Here is a 20,420-nt window from a genome sequence, read left to right as displayed (position 1 = left end):
AGGCTTTGCTGAAGACTAATTTAGCCTAAAGAAAACTGTAAAACGTCTACTCCATGGAACTGATATAAGACAGGGGGCTATAATCTATCTATTTATATCTATATATCTGTCTGTCTATATATAACAGTAAAACGTTTTCTCAATATTTAGCTGAACACATGCTTTCTGTCCATCCAGGACTAGTCACTGTCTGAAAGAAAAGTCTAAAGAAATTCGAGAAAGCCTGAAACAAATGTTTTACGATAATGTAGTGTAATAGAGTTTAACATTGATCACTTTGGGTAAAGTTAAAAATAAAATTAAGCAAGAGATTTACCAAGGTATGAGAAAACTTGTCCACTCTATACAGAAAACCTTTTAATTCTCCAGAATCCATGTATTGTGTATTACAATGCAAGAGGGTTGTGCCCCATCATTGAATTGTCCTATTATTGTGCATTTATTTTAAATTGAAATGACAAACATACAAAATTAACTTGTTAAAATAAATGCAAATTGAACCGTGGCATGTAACGGAATCTGCAATGGTCTCTATGTTCCCTGATTTTAAATCAAGATGCCATTGGGGAATAAAAGCAAAAACAAACAAGGGGGAAAGAAAGAAAAAAAGTATGTTTCTGTGAGTCAGAGATCATAGTGTCTGTGTGTTGCCATAGCCCAGCCAGTACAGATGACAATCATACAGCATGTGTCTCTATGGTTTACTTTCTTGTGATCATTTGATCTTTTTTTTTTTTTTGCAGACATCTATTGTTTACTCTTTTTTGTACCATGAAACCTCGTTGTATTCCAGTAAACCTTTTGTTTACATCGGCTCTATTTTCACATCAGACCATTATGGAGAATTGAAGAACATGACTCTTTAATTTACACTTTAAAAAGAAACCCAAATAAGGATAGTCTTTACCGCAAATAATGTTTCTCTCTTCATTTTTTCCTGTTCTGCTACTTGCATTTCTATTTAATCTTCCTTTGGCTTTATATTTACTCTTCGTATATACTACAATTATAATTGGTCCCTGCTATTCTATAAACTAGATTTACTTTGTTCCACTCAAGACTATATTCACTTTGTTTATCTGTCTTTATCTGAAATTGTTCAAGAACAAACACTTACTAACAAGATATATATATATATATATATATATATATATATATATATATAGTGTAAATGTAGTAGATATATTATTGATGTATTCGATTATTCTGTTCCAGCGTCGATTTCACTAACGTTTTGCTTTCTCCTTCCTTTTAAAAGTTTAACAAGTATGTGTCTTAAGGCATGTTTCTAATGTATTTTTTGTACGTAAATTATATATATATATATATATATGCATGCATAAACCAGGATATACATTAGACTAGGCCTATACAAAATCAAATGATTGTGGAAAAACCCTTAGCGATACAATAACAGGTATTTTACGCGGTAGTGTGCTTTTTTAAATTAATCAATGTATTAATGATACAAATGAGAAAAGCTGAAAGGTGAAAGTAATTCAACATTAAGATTACAAGCGCACATTTGGAGCGACTTTAGTTAAGTTTGCAACACGTGACACCACGACGGTAAAACGCATTTGTATACGAAAACCACGCGAAAATATCGGTATTTGATATTATTATTATTATTATTATTATTATTAATAATAATAATACTAATAATAATAATAATAATGTCTGGGGGAAAAAAAACAACAACTGTCAATAACGTGTATGTTGTTCATTTAGGCTAGACATAACAGGATGATGTGAAATGTATTTCTACTTGTGCTAAAGCTTATCTGGTTTTTAAGCTTAAAAGCATTTTTAATAAATGTAAACCAGAAAAACACTGGTACTGTTGCCGCTCCTGTCGTATTTTCTGTTCTATATTTGGAGGATTTGTAGGAGACGATTTTAGTGTTTTCGCATCTGTGTTTTGCAAATATTTCAAACAAAGGACCGGCAGAAAACCATAAACATTCAAAGCACGCAACCTTAATACCCAGCGCCAGTCGACGCTGCGCCGCCGAGCTCTTTGACACGACACATGCGCCAACTAGTGCCGGAGAGCCCGCATCACCACGGGGTGTGGCCCTGGCTTTGTGACACTCCTAGTCGTGCGTAGGTACTCCACTATATAACAATTATTATTAGTAGTAGTAGTAGTAATAATAATAATTCAATAATAACGTATTACTAATATTTGAATTTGAATTAAACATTAATAGACATGGTATTTTCAACAGTCCAAATATAAGTAAAGCAAAATACTCTAACAAATGATGCGGAAAAATACTTCCACGTTCATTAAATTTAAAAAGGCTGAACACTGAATGTCAAGAATGGCCCATTAAAAACAAAAACAACGTTAATCAATGCACCAGATTCGTTGATTGTGCAGAATATACATATATACTCCACACCTGATTGCTATTTACTGAAATCACATTAGTTATTTATAAAAGGGGAGACCATTGTTTGAAAGTTCGTAACATAAGAATACATTTTAAGTTATCTACATTTTTAAATTAATTATGGTGTACATATATAATAATAATGATTGTTATTATCATCATCATTATTATAACACCCAGTAGAACATTGTCGCGCTCCGATAAATGGGGAGGAAAAAATCAATGTAATGACATTTAAATCCCATAATATTAAAAGGACTCGGTAGCTGTAAACTACACCAATTTTAGTTGCTCGTCCTTCTTAAAAATAAAAAGGTACGAACTGCACTTGAGTACAATTTGTAATGAAGTCTTGCATCATATAATTTCTAACATGTGACGTTTTATTTTTCACACATTGGCATTAAAACAAACCAAAGGCGGTGTGTGATGGATTTCTGGTTATGGGTGTCGACAGTTTTATACCATAAACTACCAGATACCAAACAAAACAAAGAGAAATATGTTTTAAAAAGTCGCTTTGCGACCCAAGCTCAGTAGTTTTCTTAAATGCCATGATGTGGGTAAAATGAGTATGTAAATAAATTAACCTTCTCGATAACTTCTAACCTGCATTTGCAAACGTTACTAAAGGCAAGATGACAAAAATGCGAAATAAGTGACATATCAAAGTAGCCTTAATTAATATAATCTTGAATCCCGCCCTTCGCTTGTTTATACGGCAAAACAATAGAACATAATGTGGGTTTTTGGCCCCCAAATAGCCACAGACCTCACAAACAATACATCGCTCTGGCGATTAACAACACTGCATCCTCATCAGGCGGTTACATATAGGGATATACACACAGTATAGGTTTCATTTGTTCAAATTTAAAAAGTAAAATCTATCAAAATAACTACAAAGCAATCGCATAAAATGTTAAATTATGGTGCTACATACAGCTATAATATATACACGGACCTTCACTTATAAATAATATAGTTATATTAGGCTATACATTAATCAACACGTTTGAAAGTGGGTCACCTGTATTCTTGATATTTCATTGAGGTTAGCAATATGTGTTGCTGTATTTGATCATGAGATTAAACACTAACTTCTTCAGGCACCTGCAGGTTTCTTCGGAGGAGTGAAAATACCCCCCAAGCATTTAAAAAAGCTGAAGCCCGACATCCATTAACACTTCTTCAGCTCCCGAAAATGCAGATGCCGTCCAGTGTCTAAAACTGATACAGAACCATTAGTTTTACAGCGTCTAAAACTCGGCCGACTTTTTATCGCACGGTGCCACCACTAAGTATCACTTATAGAAATGTACTGGCTTAAAAAAAAAAACTACCTTTCATTTTCCATTAATAAATGACGGATTTGTGGTCTTCGAAATCCATTCCCCACCTCGGCCGCACAAAAGCAATTGGACGTATAGTTTCCAGATAACAAATCAATTCAATTTGCTTAAAATAATTAAGAAAAAGACGTGATCATTATTGATAAAATCGCCGTGTTACAACTTGCATCACACAATGCATTTGCCGCAAGACAGGTTGCATATTGAGTGACAAACACCTGCATTATTGTTCTAAGCACAGCAAAGAGCGCACCGCGCACCCTCACTGAAACTGCATCCTGCGGGAGAGGAGACTAACCATCACCCTAAAATAAATGCCCCATATGTGCAACATCACGTGGAGACGCTAAAAACATGCCATGTTAAAAAAAAAAACACTTGAAAGTATAGAAGAACGAGAACTAAAATAATAGTGGATATTTCAATTGTGTACTTCTGCATTTACACTGAAAGCAGACTTAATTCCCTTCTCTGCAAATAACTTTTTTTTAAATCCAAGACGTGCAAATTCTAAAGTTTAAACATGAATGTATAATGTAATTGGAGTTACATAAAATAGTCAGTATGATAATACTAAGTCGGCATGAAAAACTAAACTGAAATATTGTGTCCAGTGATGATAACGTGGTTACTCCAGCTTCGCAGGATGCTACTCGGGATTTGATTGGCTGACTAGCAGCCCCGCCCTCTGCCCTGATTGGCGGACGTCTCTGTCAGTCTCACACCATTCAGCACTAAACTGACTTGAGTAAATAATATTAGTGCACTTTTCCTCCTGCAGTGCAGAGCGGCAATAAAAGAGAGCGATCCTGGGTGCCTCCTTTCCCAAAACTATAAGGGAATTACACTCTGATCTAGTCCACCAACAAAGGGAAGTGTGTCTTTGAAAGGGAGAGGAATAAGCAGAAGAGGGGAAAAAACGAGTTATTTTTACGCTTATCGTCTCGTTCACAATCTGATAAGAGGCTCCTCAGTGACTGCCGAGATATTTTTATTCGTTTTTTTCACAAGAACGACAACAACAAAAAAAGAAAAAGAAACTAGTTTGCAAAATGAGGGAGTGTTGCACGTCGTCCCAAAAAGCTGCTCTGGACGACTAACCTTAAACCACTTTAAAAGAAACTTGGATGGACTTTGTTTCGCGCTTCTCCGGACTGCCAAGGAGCCGATACTTTGTGTCCCGGTCGTGCCTGGATGTACAGAGTGATTAGTTCCCAGACGCCTTATTATTATTATTATTATTATTATTATTATTATTATTATTATTATAAGAACAATTAAACTAGACATCAAATTGTGATCTTCCTAGTCGCAGGCCAAAGGGAATATAGTATATAGTGCTTACTCTTCAATAGGCTGCTGCTTTATTGTGTTGACGGCTCATTATTAATAACAAGCATTGTTTAGACTAATGACGTTTTATTACAATATAGGCAGGGGTTCACCGACTCGTCCTCTTCTTAAATACATAATCCATCTGAGATCCATTTAAACGGTGCCTGTCCGAATAAGCCAGAAGATGTCATTTTAGTGTACAAAAAAAAAGTAACAAGATCAGGTGCAGAATCGAAAGCACACCTGATTTGCATACAGCGAGTGTTTTCTGTGCAGAAATAAAAGGGGTCTGAGGCTGCGGTTTGGTTTTTTTCATTTCAGTTTGGTTGAAGTCAATGAGAAAGTAAGCAAGCAAGCGACACTTTGCATGCGTTGACATCCTGGAGCTGTGAGAGCAGCTCGGCAGCAGCAGAGACGTTTCTTACAGGAAAACAAAACGCACAGACACGACGCGTCCGCACGCAGCGCTCAGCCCGACACATCTGCAGCCGCGGGACGGACCGGACCGGCTCACACAGAGAGAGAAAGAGCAAGACCTCTTCCAAACCGTGCTGTGTGCAACTCTGACCCGGTTGTTGTGATGCATATTCCCGTAGACCCGACCACCACCAGAAGGTTCACCCCACCTTCGACGTCCTTCTCTTGCAACAAGATCGGAGACAGCACCGGGCCGATGGGCACTCCCGGCCCGGTGCGGACGCGTCCGGAGACCCGGTCTGTGGTGGAGGTTTTGGCGGACCACGCCGGCGAGCTGGTGCGAACCGACAGCCCCAACTTTCTCTGCTCGGTGTTACCTTCTCACTGGAGATGCAACAAAACTCTGCCCGTGGCTTTTAAGGTAAGGATTTAAAATGTTTTTCCACTGTTGGCTGTGGGTGGTAAATATATATATATAAATGAACTACTTTATATAAGAAATGAGCATGTAGATCAAACACAACGATACATTTGACGCACTTTTTGTGCATTAGTGTTATATTCACGGTTGGTTTGATTAATATCCACATACGACATAACTCGTATTTAAAATGTACAAGTTATTAACTGATGTGCTGCTGTTATAAGTGATCCGCTGGACAAAGTAGAATTAGTTTGAATTAAGATGGTCTTATTTTTTGCACCCCCAAATATATATATATATATTGCATAATGCACAGGGTGTTTGATTTTATAAATGCCTATGAAAATAATAATACTAATAATAATAATCGGCACTGAATAATGTAAATGAACAAAAGTATAATATAACGCATATATTCTCTCCATTTCTATTTCTCTCTCACACACATTATATATAATATAAATAGATATTTTTTACTTGATATGTATGATTTAATGTGTTTATTAAATAGTATAATTTTTTTTTATAATTTGAAAAATGTTAATTGTCATATTCTTATGGGGGGAAATCCGTTATACTGCTCAGACTGGTACAAATAGGAAGTATAGGCTTAAATTCAAACATCTATGAATACAAATATACCTTGCACAATAATAATAATAATAATAATAATAATAATAATAATAATAATAATAATTTATATTCGATTTTATCCAATCATAAATATTTTATATTTAACTTATATTTAACTCAATGTAAAATCTGTAATTTTTTGGAGACTATGTAGAAAATATTATTAAACTATTCCTGCAATACCCTTGTTAGTATAGGCTATCACTCCAGTTGCATATATTTTAAATTTTATTTGCGATTTAGTTTGTTTAATATTCCGAAAAATATATATATTTACCTTAAGGGGAGTGTTTACTAACAAATGGGTATCTATTTTGTGGCCAGCGGTGTCGGTCGCTGTGGATTTTTTGGTGTGGGGGTCAAGACATTTTTGAATCCCACTGCGGTCTTTTCGATAGACATTAAATTGTTGGTGGCGGCTCCTGGGCTGTATTTATATCACAGACAGAAACAGGTCCTCAGACTGTTATGTCATTTACATATACGTGTTCCTTTTAAAACCTTTTCTCTAGTATTTTTTGCTGGAACACAGTGGCACACATGTGTTACGCAAGTAGCGGTTTCTCATAATTCCCATATTTTTCAAGGTATTTAATTTACGTCACAGATGCGTTATAAATACACAGTCTAATATTCCGACATGGTTTCACAATTTTTAATTATAGACATTCATTGAAATTTTGTGTGGATGGGTACACTATAGTATTCACAGATTATATATACATAATTTATCCTACAACTGCGAAATATTATTTGAATAGGGATGTTTCTATTACTGTGCACAACCATCGCCATAAACATTGCTGTTGCATAAATAATATTTTCAACATGTTATAAATAAATAAATAAATAAATACATGCATAAATAAAGTGGTTGCATAACTATTTGCAACCTCATTCGATTGTAACCATGATGTTCTGCATCTGCACACGCATGTTGCAGGCATACATGCTCTCTCTATCAGAACCGGACTGTGCAACTGAATTCATTGATGCTTGAGTATGATAATAAAGGTGACTGGCAGGAAAGTGGTAAGTTCAAACCCCCCAGCCTGGCCTCGGTGGTTGATGTGGCCGTGCCGTTGTAGGTGGTGGCGCTGGGTGATGTTCCTGACGGGACGCTGGTGACAGTGATGGCTGGCAACGACGAGAACTACTCTGCGGAGCTGCGCAACGCGTCGGCCGTCATGAAGAACCAGGTGGCCAGATTCAACGACCTACGGTTCGTGGGAAGGAGTGGACGAGGTGCGCAAACAAACACAGCCACGCTGGTTATAGTTTCCTTTTCTTCTTTAATTGGTGTAAAGAAAACTAAAAACGAGAAACAGAGAGACGACCACCTGAGACTTGTCTTTCATTATTTCCATGAACTTCTACAGTTGCCTTGGAGCCTCTTGTATGGTGTTCACACATAGATAGGCCTACAGACAGACAGATATCTATATATATATATATATATATATATATATATATAATCAAACCTACACACGTTTACTGTATTGAAACAAATAAAGAATAAAACGACAGCTTTGTAATGACCCTTCGCAATCTTTACAACTATGCGCAAAACGTTATCAATTAAGTACACTAGCGTTCTGATCTATTTCAAGTATTATGACTTATATCTAAGTCATAATACATGTTGACTTAATAAAGTAGAATGTTTTAAAACGTGAATAAGATCAAAGCATGTTCTTAGGCACAGTTGTGTGAAAGGTCGCAGTTTGGGAAGATGCAATTGATCATTTGCATGGTTCAGTTGCTTAAGTTCCCACACTAAGCTTATTAGTAGCATCATTTAAAGTCAAACGACTAAACGCCGTTAAAACTGTACGAATAAGTGATGGAATATGTGTCTGGCTTTTTACTTTTGCATAAGACATGCTTCAGTGATTTTAAACCAAATATATTGGTAGACAACAACGTTGTACAGAAACACACTGGTGCGCCGCCCCCTCTCTTGCCAGATGATTAAGTGAAACAAGAACATTGACAAGACGTTCTTCCATGATAGAATAGCCTGTTTGATCACTGTCATGGCTTACTGGGAAATAAACACCGGTTTAGCCCAAGGCCTCCATTAGATATTTAACTGATTATCATTTACAATTCGTGTACATCACATATTTATCGTTAAACATGTTACAGTGATACATCTAGGTCAGTGCTGTTGACAGTATTAGGTCTTGCAGAACAAAGACTTTTTAAGTTCTGTTTAAATAAGTTACTAACATTTCTGTTGCAAGTGTTGATTTGTATTTTATTATTTTCAGATTAACCTTTCAGCTTCATGTCTCCAAGGGGCTTGTCTGTTTACTTACTACTTCTCCGTGCAAGTTTGAATAGTTTACATTCTTTTCAACTTTTCTTTCTTTTCCTTTTTCCTCTTGGCCTAAATCCCATGTTCAAGCGTTCTTTTAAATGTTACACTTAAATAGTTGCAGGTTGATAAATGGAAAATGCTTTAGTCTACAAATAAAGAGTACCTTTCATTTCTGGACTTAATTATCCTGTTAGGGTTCTTAACAAGAGTTTCCTTTTATAAAAATGCAACTTTTGAGATGGGAATTAAATAAGACCATTACCTTATATTAACCCCCATTTCATACCACAAAGCGCTTCTGATTGAAACTGATTTAATCAAGTTTCCCACTGAAACATAATGTGTATATGTTACATTATAAATAGATCCTGCAATTTAAGGTTACATTAAACAATTGACTGCCATTTGGTCATATAGGAGCTAGAATGCTTAGCTTCATCCAGATCCAGTGACACATTTAACTCACTGTACTTCACTGTACACTTCAGTTATAACTGGATATTATAAAAAAATAATAAAATAATGGATTATTTTTAGCTTGTGTACACACGTGTATATGTACATGAACAGTGCAACTGACAATTCGGTGAGCTTGTCTTAAAACAGGTGCTTTTGATTGCATGTCAACTTGCATTAATAGTCCCCTTTGGGACGTATTATGTGTATTAAATCATATTTTACTTTTTTCTTCCTTAGGAAAAAGCTTTACCCTGACAATCACAGTCTTCACCAGTCCCCCTCAAGTAGCAACATATCACAGAGCGATTAAAGTGACGGTTGATGGACCAAGAGAACCGAGAAGTAAGTACAAATATAGCCCCTGTCCGTGTACAGTGCCTTCCAGAAGGAAAATGAATGCATGGACTTGCTGACATGGTCAATACTTAATTCCAGTCAAACATCTATAAACGGGTTCAGAAAAGTCTTTAGAAATGAGAGGAAACTCAGATCTGTTTGAAGTGATTATTGTAATATTTATTTATTTATTATTTTCTTTATTTTATTTTTTAACAAAATGTCAGGTTTTAATTAATGGATTTCAAAAGTCCCTGTTAAAATATATCAGTGATTACAACCAAAAAGTATTCTTAAAAAGTAATATATAAAATTAAATAACATTAATAGAACAGACAGGGAAATTCAACAACGTTTAATCCAGAGACATTTAAATAGCAACTATACTATTGCAGAAACCAGGTGCACAGATGTTTGTTTTTTGGGAGACTAAGGCCCGGACTAAATCAAAACTTTGACTTTGACCCAAATAGCAAACTACAAACCTGTACATCATAGCAGTTACATTTCTGATTAGAAGAAAGTGTCGTCTTACTAAACATGAAGCTGCAAATGATTTCAGTTAGTTGTAGTTGTCTATTAGCGGGTGGGTCAAAGTTTTGATTTAATCCGGCCCTATATCTTGAAACTTAATGGTTTACTTACCTTGCACTAAATTATTAACTGCTAATTACAATTATACAATATATTTTGTATAATTATCTAATAAGGTTAAAAAAAAGGATCTTTCTAAAGCTTAGTATTGCAGTTCCAAGGATCAGATCCATAAATTCATAGTGTTCCAGCAAAACCCTTAGACTGAAATATATGCAATTGTCTTTTTTATGATTTATTTTCAATTGAAAGCTTAGTAAAAAATTGTTAACTCATACTCTATATAGGTGTACTACATTTATTTTCTCTTTTGAACTGAAGTTTGCATGTTTGAGTGAGTGTGCATGTTCCTAGAAGACAGTGAGTATCCCTCAAACTTAATTAGTTTATTATGATAGGATTTAGTCATTTTGGTCCTTTTATTTAGAAAATGCACCTTGTTAACTCCCATAAACAAGCAGCACTGACACAAATAGAGACGTATCCGCTGTAAATTTCACCAAAATGATCTTTCGAGTGCCTCATGCTGTTCAACCAAATTTCACATTAGCTCATAAATCAGTTTAATTGCTCTCCTTAGATGTGTAACCGGGATGACAAATAGGCCTCAGTCTGTTTCAAAGACAGCTCAGAGGTATCTACACCTCCCCTGGGGAACACGTCCTCACACAAACGTGCCCTCTGTGATGTGCTGTCAGTCTGACTGTCTCTTTTCAAAGACTGATTTGGATGCTGAAAGGTCAGAGTCTAGTCATAGAACAGAGACTGGCTTCTCTGAGGCTGCGCATCCCTGAATGTGTCCTGTCAGCAATGCGTCTCTGCTACACTTAAACCAGAAGCCACAGACAGTGGATGACACAGCCTAGATTTGTTTCCTCCACAAGTTAAATGCTGTAGTATTCATCCCACTCCCACACTCCAGGTTGTTTGTTTTTAAAGGGATGACATGCTTAGGAAAGCTATTGTAAAAAATAAATACATCAAATAAAAAAAAGTGGATTTTCCCCTAATTTATAATCTACAGCAACATGTGCTCTCCAGTTTTCTAGGAAAGCAGTGTAAAAGTACAAGTTGCAAATCCAATGAGGGGAAACGTGCGGAGAGAAAAGAGATTTCTTTCCATTGTTTAGGAATTTTAGCTGTCATTTTATTTGTAGTTGGGTAAAATAGTAAAGTAAGATGTGTGCTGAAGATACAAGGTTTCCAAGGGATTCAATTAAGTGCCAGTTCACTTGAAGTCAGTGCTTCATGTGAGGGTTTTTTCACCAGTTTTTGCCAATGATTGAAACGACTGCAAAGGGTTGGGGTGGCCAATCCTGGTCCTGTTTTATCCAGACCATGAATTGCTCAATTAGTCCTTATCTGTATGCACTAATGATATCCAGTGATTGGTGATTTAGAGAGATCTGTAAAACCTGCAGGATTATGGACATCCAGGAACTGGGTTGGCCTCCCCTGGGTGTAACATATTGTCCAATGAGATAACAATCAAAACATTGGGGAACAGGTGTGGATTTTGAAAGCAATAGAAAATGCAACAAATTCATTTTTTTAAAGTGATTGCTAGAGGGTGCCGAATGTTATTCAATCCCGCAGCCAATTGTAAGAGCTGCAATAACTTGTTTCCACAAAGAATGCGATAGCTTCCTTTACAATAACTCTACACACATTAGTCCTTTAGTCCTCTTGCCATTACAACAGCATACAGGCGTTTGCCCTTATCAAATATCTTGTCCTCCTGAAGCGTCACACTGGCCTGCATTTATCACATGACTTTCACAAGATGAGGTCACAAAGCACCGATTATACAACACTTGTGGCATCCCAAGGGGGCTATGATGTTAAGACGATTATTATCAGTAGGTAATATTTATTGGAAGATTTAAACGATTCAGTCAAAAAAATAATAATAATAAGGACAATGAATAAATCACTATTTTTTTCAAGGACATAGACAGAACATTTTATTTTATTCTTTGTGTGCTTAAGGATGATAAGAGCAGGATGACCTGTACCATAGTACATCTCACAGATAATTAACTCCAGTGGTTTTCCTTTGTTTCAAAAGGGGTCCATGTGTAGTTGTTGTAAACGTTTGACGATTACTACTGTATTACTACTGTAGGAGCCAGTTACAAATATAACTCATCATAATTCTACTACAGATTACATTTATGAAAATAGAAAAAGGCAAAAATTGCATATAGATTGTCTTAAACTGAAATGTAGATACTGGGTAAGGAAAGGTGCATTAGGTTTTAATTTGTTTAAGGTTCCCTCCTTGTGTTAACCTGAGTAGATACTTTTGTATTGCCTTTAGGTATCAGTCCATTTACTTGCATTTCTGATTCTAACCTTTTTGTTTTTTTGCATGCAGTAATTTGCATTTATTGCGAAGTATATTCTGACAAAGAAAGGTTTATTGTTAATGTTTACAGATTCAGTTGGAAAACCTGACAAACTAGAAGAGATTCCCTGCAGCTAAAAACTGAGAAAACACAAGGCTTGATCTGATCTTAAAATCTTAACATGCATTTAAAATAAATTAACTGTATAAGAGCAAATGTTATTCACTCCTAAAGCAGAATATATAAGTATGCAGAGCTGGCTGAGCTGAGGCTCCCAAACTCGGTACACTTGTATCCTGTGTAAGATTTAGCACAAAGCACAAAACCGAAAATAAGGCCTAGTTGCTTGTTTCTTACTCCCTGTTAGTTTTTTTTGTGAAGAATTGCATCAAACCACACCAGGAAACCTTGTGAAAGAAGTGTGATAAAACTAGAAACAAAAATACAATACTACGGTTTATGCACTTTGGGCGTCTTTGTAACATCAATACAGATCACAGCAATGGGTGCTATTATTACATTTATTGCTCCCAATACTGACGCAAGTGCCCACTCTCAGTGTGGTTAACGACTAATGCTCATCAACTACGGTGCACTGTGAAACCAGTGTCTGACAACAGCATGCTCAAACATGTTTCAGTTAACTCTTTAGAAGGAATTCCTTTATATATAACATGTCATCTCTCTTAATGACATCATGTGGTGAATCTTCTTTCAAGCCGTGAAATGAAGATGGTGTACATTTGAATTGTTCTAGAATTGAGAACGTCTTCTTTATCAGGAATTGCTCTTGCATGAAGTGGAAAAATGTTTTCTCTCCAAACACTTTTTTTTAATACCCTTTAAAAAATATACTGTATGCGCTGTTTGCTTAGGTGTAACTTAAGTGCTCAAATGCATCTCACCTCCAGCTGGAACTGGTGATGTGTAAGCGAGTCATGTGATTGGCAGGTCTTAGTAACCGCAGTGTAAACACAGCTATAGGATACACAGACCAGTTTGGAGGATTGAAGTGAAGGATGAATAATGTGCTGTACACATTTTCATAGCGAAGCACTGAAACAAATAATTTAATGCCAGCCACTTCCAACCACAAACGAAATAACCCAACAAGGAAACACCGTTTGGTTCTTGACTGAGCCATGTCACAGACATAGTTTGAGTCATTCAATGAGCTGGTGTGGCTCATTTTAGCCTTTATGGATTTAATTAATCATGTCAGGTCTTCTTTCTCAGGCAACGGAAAGCAAGGAATCCACATTATAGTTTTTATTAAATATGGTGCATATAACAGTCAAAGCTTTGGCATGAAATATGAGTGGTACTATCATATTCAACAGTCTGTTTATGTTTTTCCAACATCCATATATACCCACCCCCCCCTAAATTTGTCTGCTGTAATTATTCTTCTTGCTCTTTAACGATAAACAGGCGATCAAATAAATGTTGCACTGATCTCAGGCATGCAAGAGAGGGGAAGTATTCAAGGACTATAGTTTTCTAAAGACATCATTCTTCTTAATCGTTGGTTGGGCTTGAAAGTTGACCAACATTAGATTATTATAGTTTAGACATCCCAAACAGGAACTTGGGGAACATGTTGTGTTTATTGCTTCTTAGGTCTCCTTTTGCTGGAGGGCTGTGAGTTTATATGGGCTGTACAGATCATCCGTTTTTTTTTTTTCTGCGATAATGGAATTCTCTTTTATCTTAAAATCGGTCTCTTTTTTGCAGCTGCATATTTATACAGGGAAAATTGTGTGCATGGTGGTGGAAGGGCGGGGGGGGTGCTTAAGATGTAATTTGCATTTAGGACAGGGACTGTACATGTTATGCAAATTGACAAACAAAGACATTTTTGTTATTTTTCTGCTGACGTTGCTTTTCTTAGCAGAGTAAACAAAAGGTGAGCATACGTTGAAAACAAGAACACAAGAAGCCACATAGTAGAATACCACCCAAGTGTAGCAGGGTAGTTTTGCTTTCATTGACTGGTTTGAAATGTATTTTGACCACACCTAGGATCAAATGAGAGAAGCCGACTTACCCTCAGATTTTTTTTTCCTCCTCCTTGATTTTGAACATAAGGAGCCTGATTGTTAAAGAAAGGGTTGAATCACAGATGGAAAGAAAAAAAAAAGCTAACAGTGTTACACTGTGGCCGAAGAATGGTTCTAAATGTCATTCCCTGTATCCATAACATAAAAAGGACACTTTCTTCTTGTCGAAATGACCAGAGGCACTATTCAAGTTTTCTCTTCATGGTCAGCTTCTCAGTCATGCTTTGTTTCTTCAATTTGAAATTGAGCAAATATTGACAGATGATAAACACACTGGAGATCTTAAGTAAAAAGTAAAGTAAAGGCCCATCTGAGACTTAATTCCAAGATGTGCTGCCTAAATAAATGTTAGCCAGTGTAAAGCTAACTTTATACTTTATACTTTATGCATTCTGAATATTATTAGCTACATTTGTGAGACATATTTTAATACCAGTCATAATTAGGGGAGAGTTCCTGTTCTTTCTTGTTCATTACACACAGTTTCAGTTTTGCAATGCTTCTATTTTGGGTTTGCCTTCCTGGTTTGCAAAGGACACAGGTCATTCAGTGATGTGAAACTTAATAAATGTCATGAAACTATAAACATTGGAGGACTTTGCCGAGAAAAATAAGCTCCGTGGAAGCTCTGTGGGCTCTTTCAGATCGCTTTATACAAAAATACATAGCTGTATCTCTGCTTCATCCTTTGTGTTGACAGTGTAGACAACTATTGTGTTTTTTTTACTCAATTGGCTGCTTCACATCAGATATTCTACCTGGGAGAGTCTGCGCCTCATGTAGCCCAGCTCAGTTTGACTCAGCCAGAATACAGGCTGAGCCTTTTTGTGCCAGACCAGGTATTTGACTTACAATCTCGAACTAAGTCCCTGTAAAAACACAGCACATTAGACGACTAAATATGTCAGCAGAAAAGGTTTCGAAGTCTGACTTTCTCTCTTCCCCCCCCTCCTGTGTATGTCACAGCAGATACTAAACAAATACTGTTTTTTAATTTTACTTCATTTAAAATACCACAACAGAACACAAACTGTAGAAAAGTACCATGGCAGAAAATATTCAGATCCCATTCTTGCCTGTGAACTGTTTAATTCACTCCGACCTGATAGTTTTTAATAAGCTCCAATAGTGTAAAGGACGAATGAAACAAAACCTCAGGATAAAGATGGAAAAATAAGCCCCGCTTTTGCTTGGGAATATTTCCCTATAACCGAGTCGTTTCATTGCTTCACTCTAGATTAGAATGGACCTTGAAAATACAGTATTCCAAACAATAATGAGTTAATTTACTGTCATCCTGACACTGTTGGAAACCAGATCCAAAGTTTTGATGTGCAACGGGTGTATTAAGAGAGATTGAGATCATTAAAATTTCACACAATGAAGTGCATCTATACACAGTAGAGCCACTGTGACAAGTTATTACATGAAATGCATATAAAACGCATCAGAATGTTTTCTTAAATACAAAAGCATGGTGAATTTCAGTCCTCTGTGGCTAAACTTTTTTATTTTTTTCCTGTTTACTCAACAATTGATGGCAATAAATGCACACTTTGTATACTTTTGTACTTCCATATTTACATGGTTTCTGAGAAAATTGCGCTATTTTAAAGTAATTTAATAAACTTGGAGATCTCGTTTTAGAAAAATAAATGGTCCGTGAGTCAGGATATTTTCTCCTCAACTGCGCACTGATAATAAACAGGTTTTTTTATTGGGGGGAAAAAGTACAAGTGATGGAGAGCTGTATTTTTCTTGACATGGAAAGGGATATATTAAGAAATAGAGTATACTTGCTACTTTTGGGGCACTTGTTAGTCAATATTTATATGTCTGAGGTTTTGTGGCTGAGAACATTTTGCAAAAATAGATTTACCTTGATGTACTGGTTAAATCTAGACGTGGAATGGCGAGAAGCAGTATTCCAGATTTATAAAATAACATACCAGGGCAATTAAAAAAATATTGAAGTTGCGATGACGTATTTAATGCATCTCTCCGGAAATAATGTCATGGTCTTGTCAGGAAAATGTGCCTTCCAGTTTGAAGAATTCAATTCCATTATGAAGAGTTGGAATGGAAGCAGATTTGACATGTTGCAGACCTATGTTATTGAACCAAAAGTAATGGGACGAGTTTTTCTCCTCTGATAACCAGTTCTGCCAGAGGTCTTTGGTGATTGGTTTTTGGTCAAGAGCATCCAGGCTTCCAGAACATACTGTGATGTACAGTACCACAATCGAATACCAGCGCCCATGCAGTGTTGTAGGGAGGGCTTATACATCTACTGACATTATATGTTTGAAGGAGAAAAGAACAGAACACGTTTGAAAGCCTGCTCACAGTCCTCACCCTCACGTCTTTAGAACACCTCTTGGCAGACTGCAGAAGCCAAACACAGGGCTGCAGAAGGAATGGCAGGCCAAGGGAGAAGCCTACACCTTATTAAATACATGGTGAACAGCTAGCTGTCTTTTGTATTTTCTGTTGTCCCAATGCCTTTTTGAAAATTGTGTGTATAATACTATGACTACTACAGTGCTTTTCTCTGCAATGCTTCCCACCACCCCCCTCAACACACACACACACACACACAACGATGAGAAATTGAAGTTATGGCATCGATACAGATGGACAAAAGAAGAAGTGATGAAGTAAAAAGAAACTGCTGCAATAGATGGACAACAGGAAACACACACAGCAGTGTCATTGTCGATGCAAAGGCTGCTGCTCTTTAAGGGTAGCGCTGCAGACCAGCACAAGTCTCATAATGTAGTCTTTCAACCGTGTGGGAAAGGAAAACAGTTAGTGCAACATGTGCAGTGAAATGCAGATGTATGAAGGAGTTTCAGTTTCATGCTTCGGAAGGTGTAACCTCTGCTCTCCCCCTCCTCCTCCCACTCAACCTTCCTGTGGGTGCCACAAAACAGCCCAGCCCTAATCCTGGCAACACAAACTCGAGCACCTTTTCTGGTGATATCCCCCTATATTAGAATAACATTTGGAGTGCAGGTTATTTCTTTAATATAATCTGTCACTTGAGTGAAGAAGGGTGTCTCTGTTTTGGCAGCCAAGTCAGCTGTCTGGAAGAGTTTGCAGTAGTATGTGTTCTGGCGTGTGGCCAAGAGGTGTTGAAAAACAACCTTGTTCGCCCACCCCCTTTCTCCCCCCGCCCCCCACCCACCCCCTCTGCCATCCTCTGGAGGAACTTGTTTGCTCTTATGTGCTAAGAGACGACAAAGCCAAGAAAAAAAAAAAGATCTGAATTTGTTGTTGGAGCTTACACTGTACCTGTTTTGTGGATGCTGATGCTGGAACGCTCTTCAGAGCTCACTACTAAATTTAATTCAGAGGTCAGTACTAGCTAAAGACCTGTTCAGGCATGTTTGCAACAGCCCTGTTTTTTTATCCCTCTCTCTTAACTTGGTTAAAGCAAACCTGTGTTTTGTAAAGCAGATCAATGCTGAAACTAGGCAGGTTTTGCATTTAGCCTATCAATTGTTTTCTTGTTTGGTTTGGAAAAAATCAGGTAGTAGTTGACCTTTCTAATGAAGCTTTCTGTATTTATTTATTTTTAACCACCCTCAATTGACAGCACAAAATGGCAGAACACAACAGATTATAATTACTACGTTCTTCATCCTGTCAACACCCCACAGATTTTATTCAGTGTTATCTTTACAGGTCATGCAGGTCACTTGAAATGCAACAGCTGGAAGCCAGTAGCTTTCTGCATGTCATACAGAGTGCATGTTGGTTTTGAGCTACTCAATATTACACGACTCATTTTGATCCCTACAGTGGTCCCCTGAACCCTGCTTATTGGACAAGTTGTATCATTAATACTTTGGTGTGTACGACTGTTTCTCTTGTAGGAAAGTTTGGATTCGGCCCAATCACCTAAGTCACTTGTTTAAGCCGATTGTTTAGATAGATATTCTAAGTAGGAATAAGGAACTTCAGTCTTCTGTTCCATGGTTCATACCGATGAAATTAAGAGTTTTACACTGTGGTTAAAGACAAACCAGAGAGATAAACATGCATCTTTTAGCCAGATAGTCTAGACTCCGGTCTAAAATAAGACATTGAGAAGACAGACCGATTCAGTGCTGCTCAAGAATAAAACCCACATCCTTCCAGTTAGTTAGTTATTTATACGACTCTAACACCTGATCATAAATGAAAGGCATGTGATTGGTTTTCTACCGATTATGGGACCCAGCCAGCTGAAGCTTGAGGGTTAGACTTTCTTGCCCAGCGATACTTTAGCTTTACTCATTACAGTTCACATGCTCTTTGATGCTAAAAGAGGCAGGTGTGGTGATTGACTTGTGACCGTAGGGAAGAGTATTGAGAAAGACAAATATTGTCTGTTTTTGTCAATACTCATTGTTGTCAGGAAGAGACGTAATAAAACAGCCATGTTTCAGTCTTACACAGAATGTGGTCTCACTGGACTTTTCAGACAGGGGTGGGTATATCAGCTGGCTTCCCCTGTACACTTCCTGCCAAATGGATGCAAGATGTCTTTTCAAAAGCTCTTCTGGCCACAATTGCTAGCCAGTGTGGGCAAACAGAAGTTCTGACAAAAAAAAAAAAGGCAGACAGAGAATCACCCATAAGCACATGTTCCAGTCTACTCCACAAGTCAGTGAAGTAACATGAAAATGCAGACAGCCTAATCTCCTTTAACATGGTTATTTAATCACTTCATTACAGTCCAGATATTTCAATTACCTCTTCAATGTAGAAGGTTCAGATAAAAATAGGTAATCTATGTGTGTAAATATCTCCCATTCTCTTTATACTAAAAGGAGGGGAATATACTGTTCAATACAGCGATCTCAAATCAGTTTAATGTGTGTATATCATACATTAAATATTGGAAGCATTACAATTAAGAAGTCTACTCTCTCTCCTTCTCCATACACATTTTAACTATAGCCATAGGGCAAGCACACTTTCTTCATTGCGTAGATTACGATTTCCTGGCTCCTGAAAAGTTGATACTAAAATTCAATCAAATAACGAATGTCTCCTGTCTCTTTTGAGGGGGGAACATGTGCTTTTCTTAAATTATAAAAAATGAAAAAAGAAGAGGGGAAAAAATGTAAAGAGAGGAAGTCTAGCATAACAAGTCATCAATCAGGAGTGTCTTACTCTAGTGAGAAGCTGTTAATGCCACCTACTGAATAAATATGGCTAGGTTAGCCTTCATCTGCAAAAAGGAGGTGAAAAAAAAGGGTTTTGGCTGCACAGGTGCAGTTTATTAGGTGGTGCGCACAACCATTCCTTTATGTAATTAACCAAGTCAAATACTGTTTGACTAGCTTTTCTTTCTTCACTGTCCAAATGTATAGGATTGTCATTCATAAGGTCCACCGTTAGAACATTAACTGCCCATGGGGGAAGGAGGGGGGCTTTATCAAGGGCGAGAGAGAGAGGGAGGGAGGCAGACGAGAGGATTGGGATCACAGTGATGGACTTTTGGATTTGGATTTTACTACAGATTTTAATTACTTATTTGGATTGTTTGCCAGCGTGTTTGTCTCGTGTTGTTTCTTCATATTCTATGTATAGAGAGGGACCTGTTTATGTGTTTAGTCAGGCTTTTGAGGAGATAGGGTTTTGTTTTGGGTTTTTGTATGTCTTTTGGTTTTGAACACTGCACATTGTAAATAAGGAAGCATGTCTTTTGCACCATACCCTGCCTCCATGTTTTCTAGGCCCCACCTGA

General features: G+C 37.0%; 1 protein-coding gene across 2 annotated transcripts in view; it reads left to right on the top strand.

The window, feature by feature from the left end:
* The window catches only part of runx3 (RUNX family transcription factor 3), a 68,316-nt gene that overhangs the window by 25,992 nt on the left and 21,904 nt on the right, over window positions 1-20,420 (top strand). For both annotated transcript variants that reach the window (XM_066717300.1, XM_066717299.1), the window contains exons 3-5: window positions 5,683-5,924; window positions 7,649-7,805; window positions 9,580-9,684. In XM_066717300.1, the coding sequence (XP_066573397.1) occupies window positions 5,683-5,924; window positions 7,649-7,805; window positions 9,580-9,684 (504 nt within the window). The remainder of the gene's footprint in view (window positions 1-5,682; window positions 5,925-7,648; window positions 7,806-9,579; window positions 9,685-20,420) is intronic.

Source organism: Amia ocellicauda, chromosome 11 (assembly GCF_036373705.1).
Source record: "Amia ocellicauda isolate fAmiCal2 chromosome 11, fAmiCal2.hap1, whole genome shotgun sequence".
In the NCBI taxonomy this organism is placed as follows: Eukaryota; Metazoa; Chordata; class Actinopteri; order Amiiformes; family Amiidae; genus Amia; species Amia ocellicauda.
The sequence above is the reverse complement of the archived record's forward strand: the minus strand, read 5'-3'. Positions and strand labels throughout refer to the sequence as shown.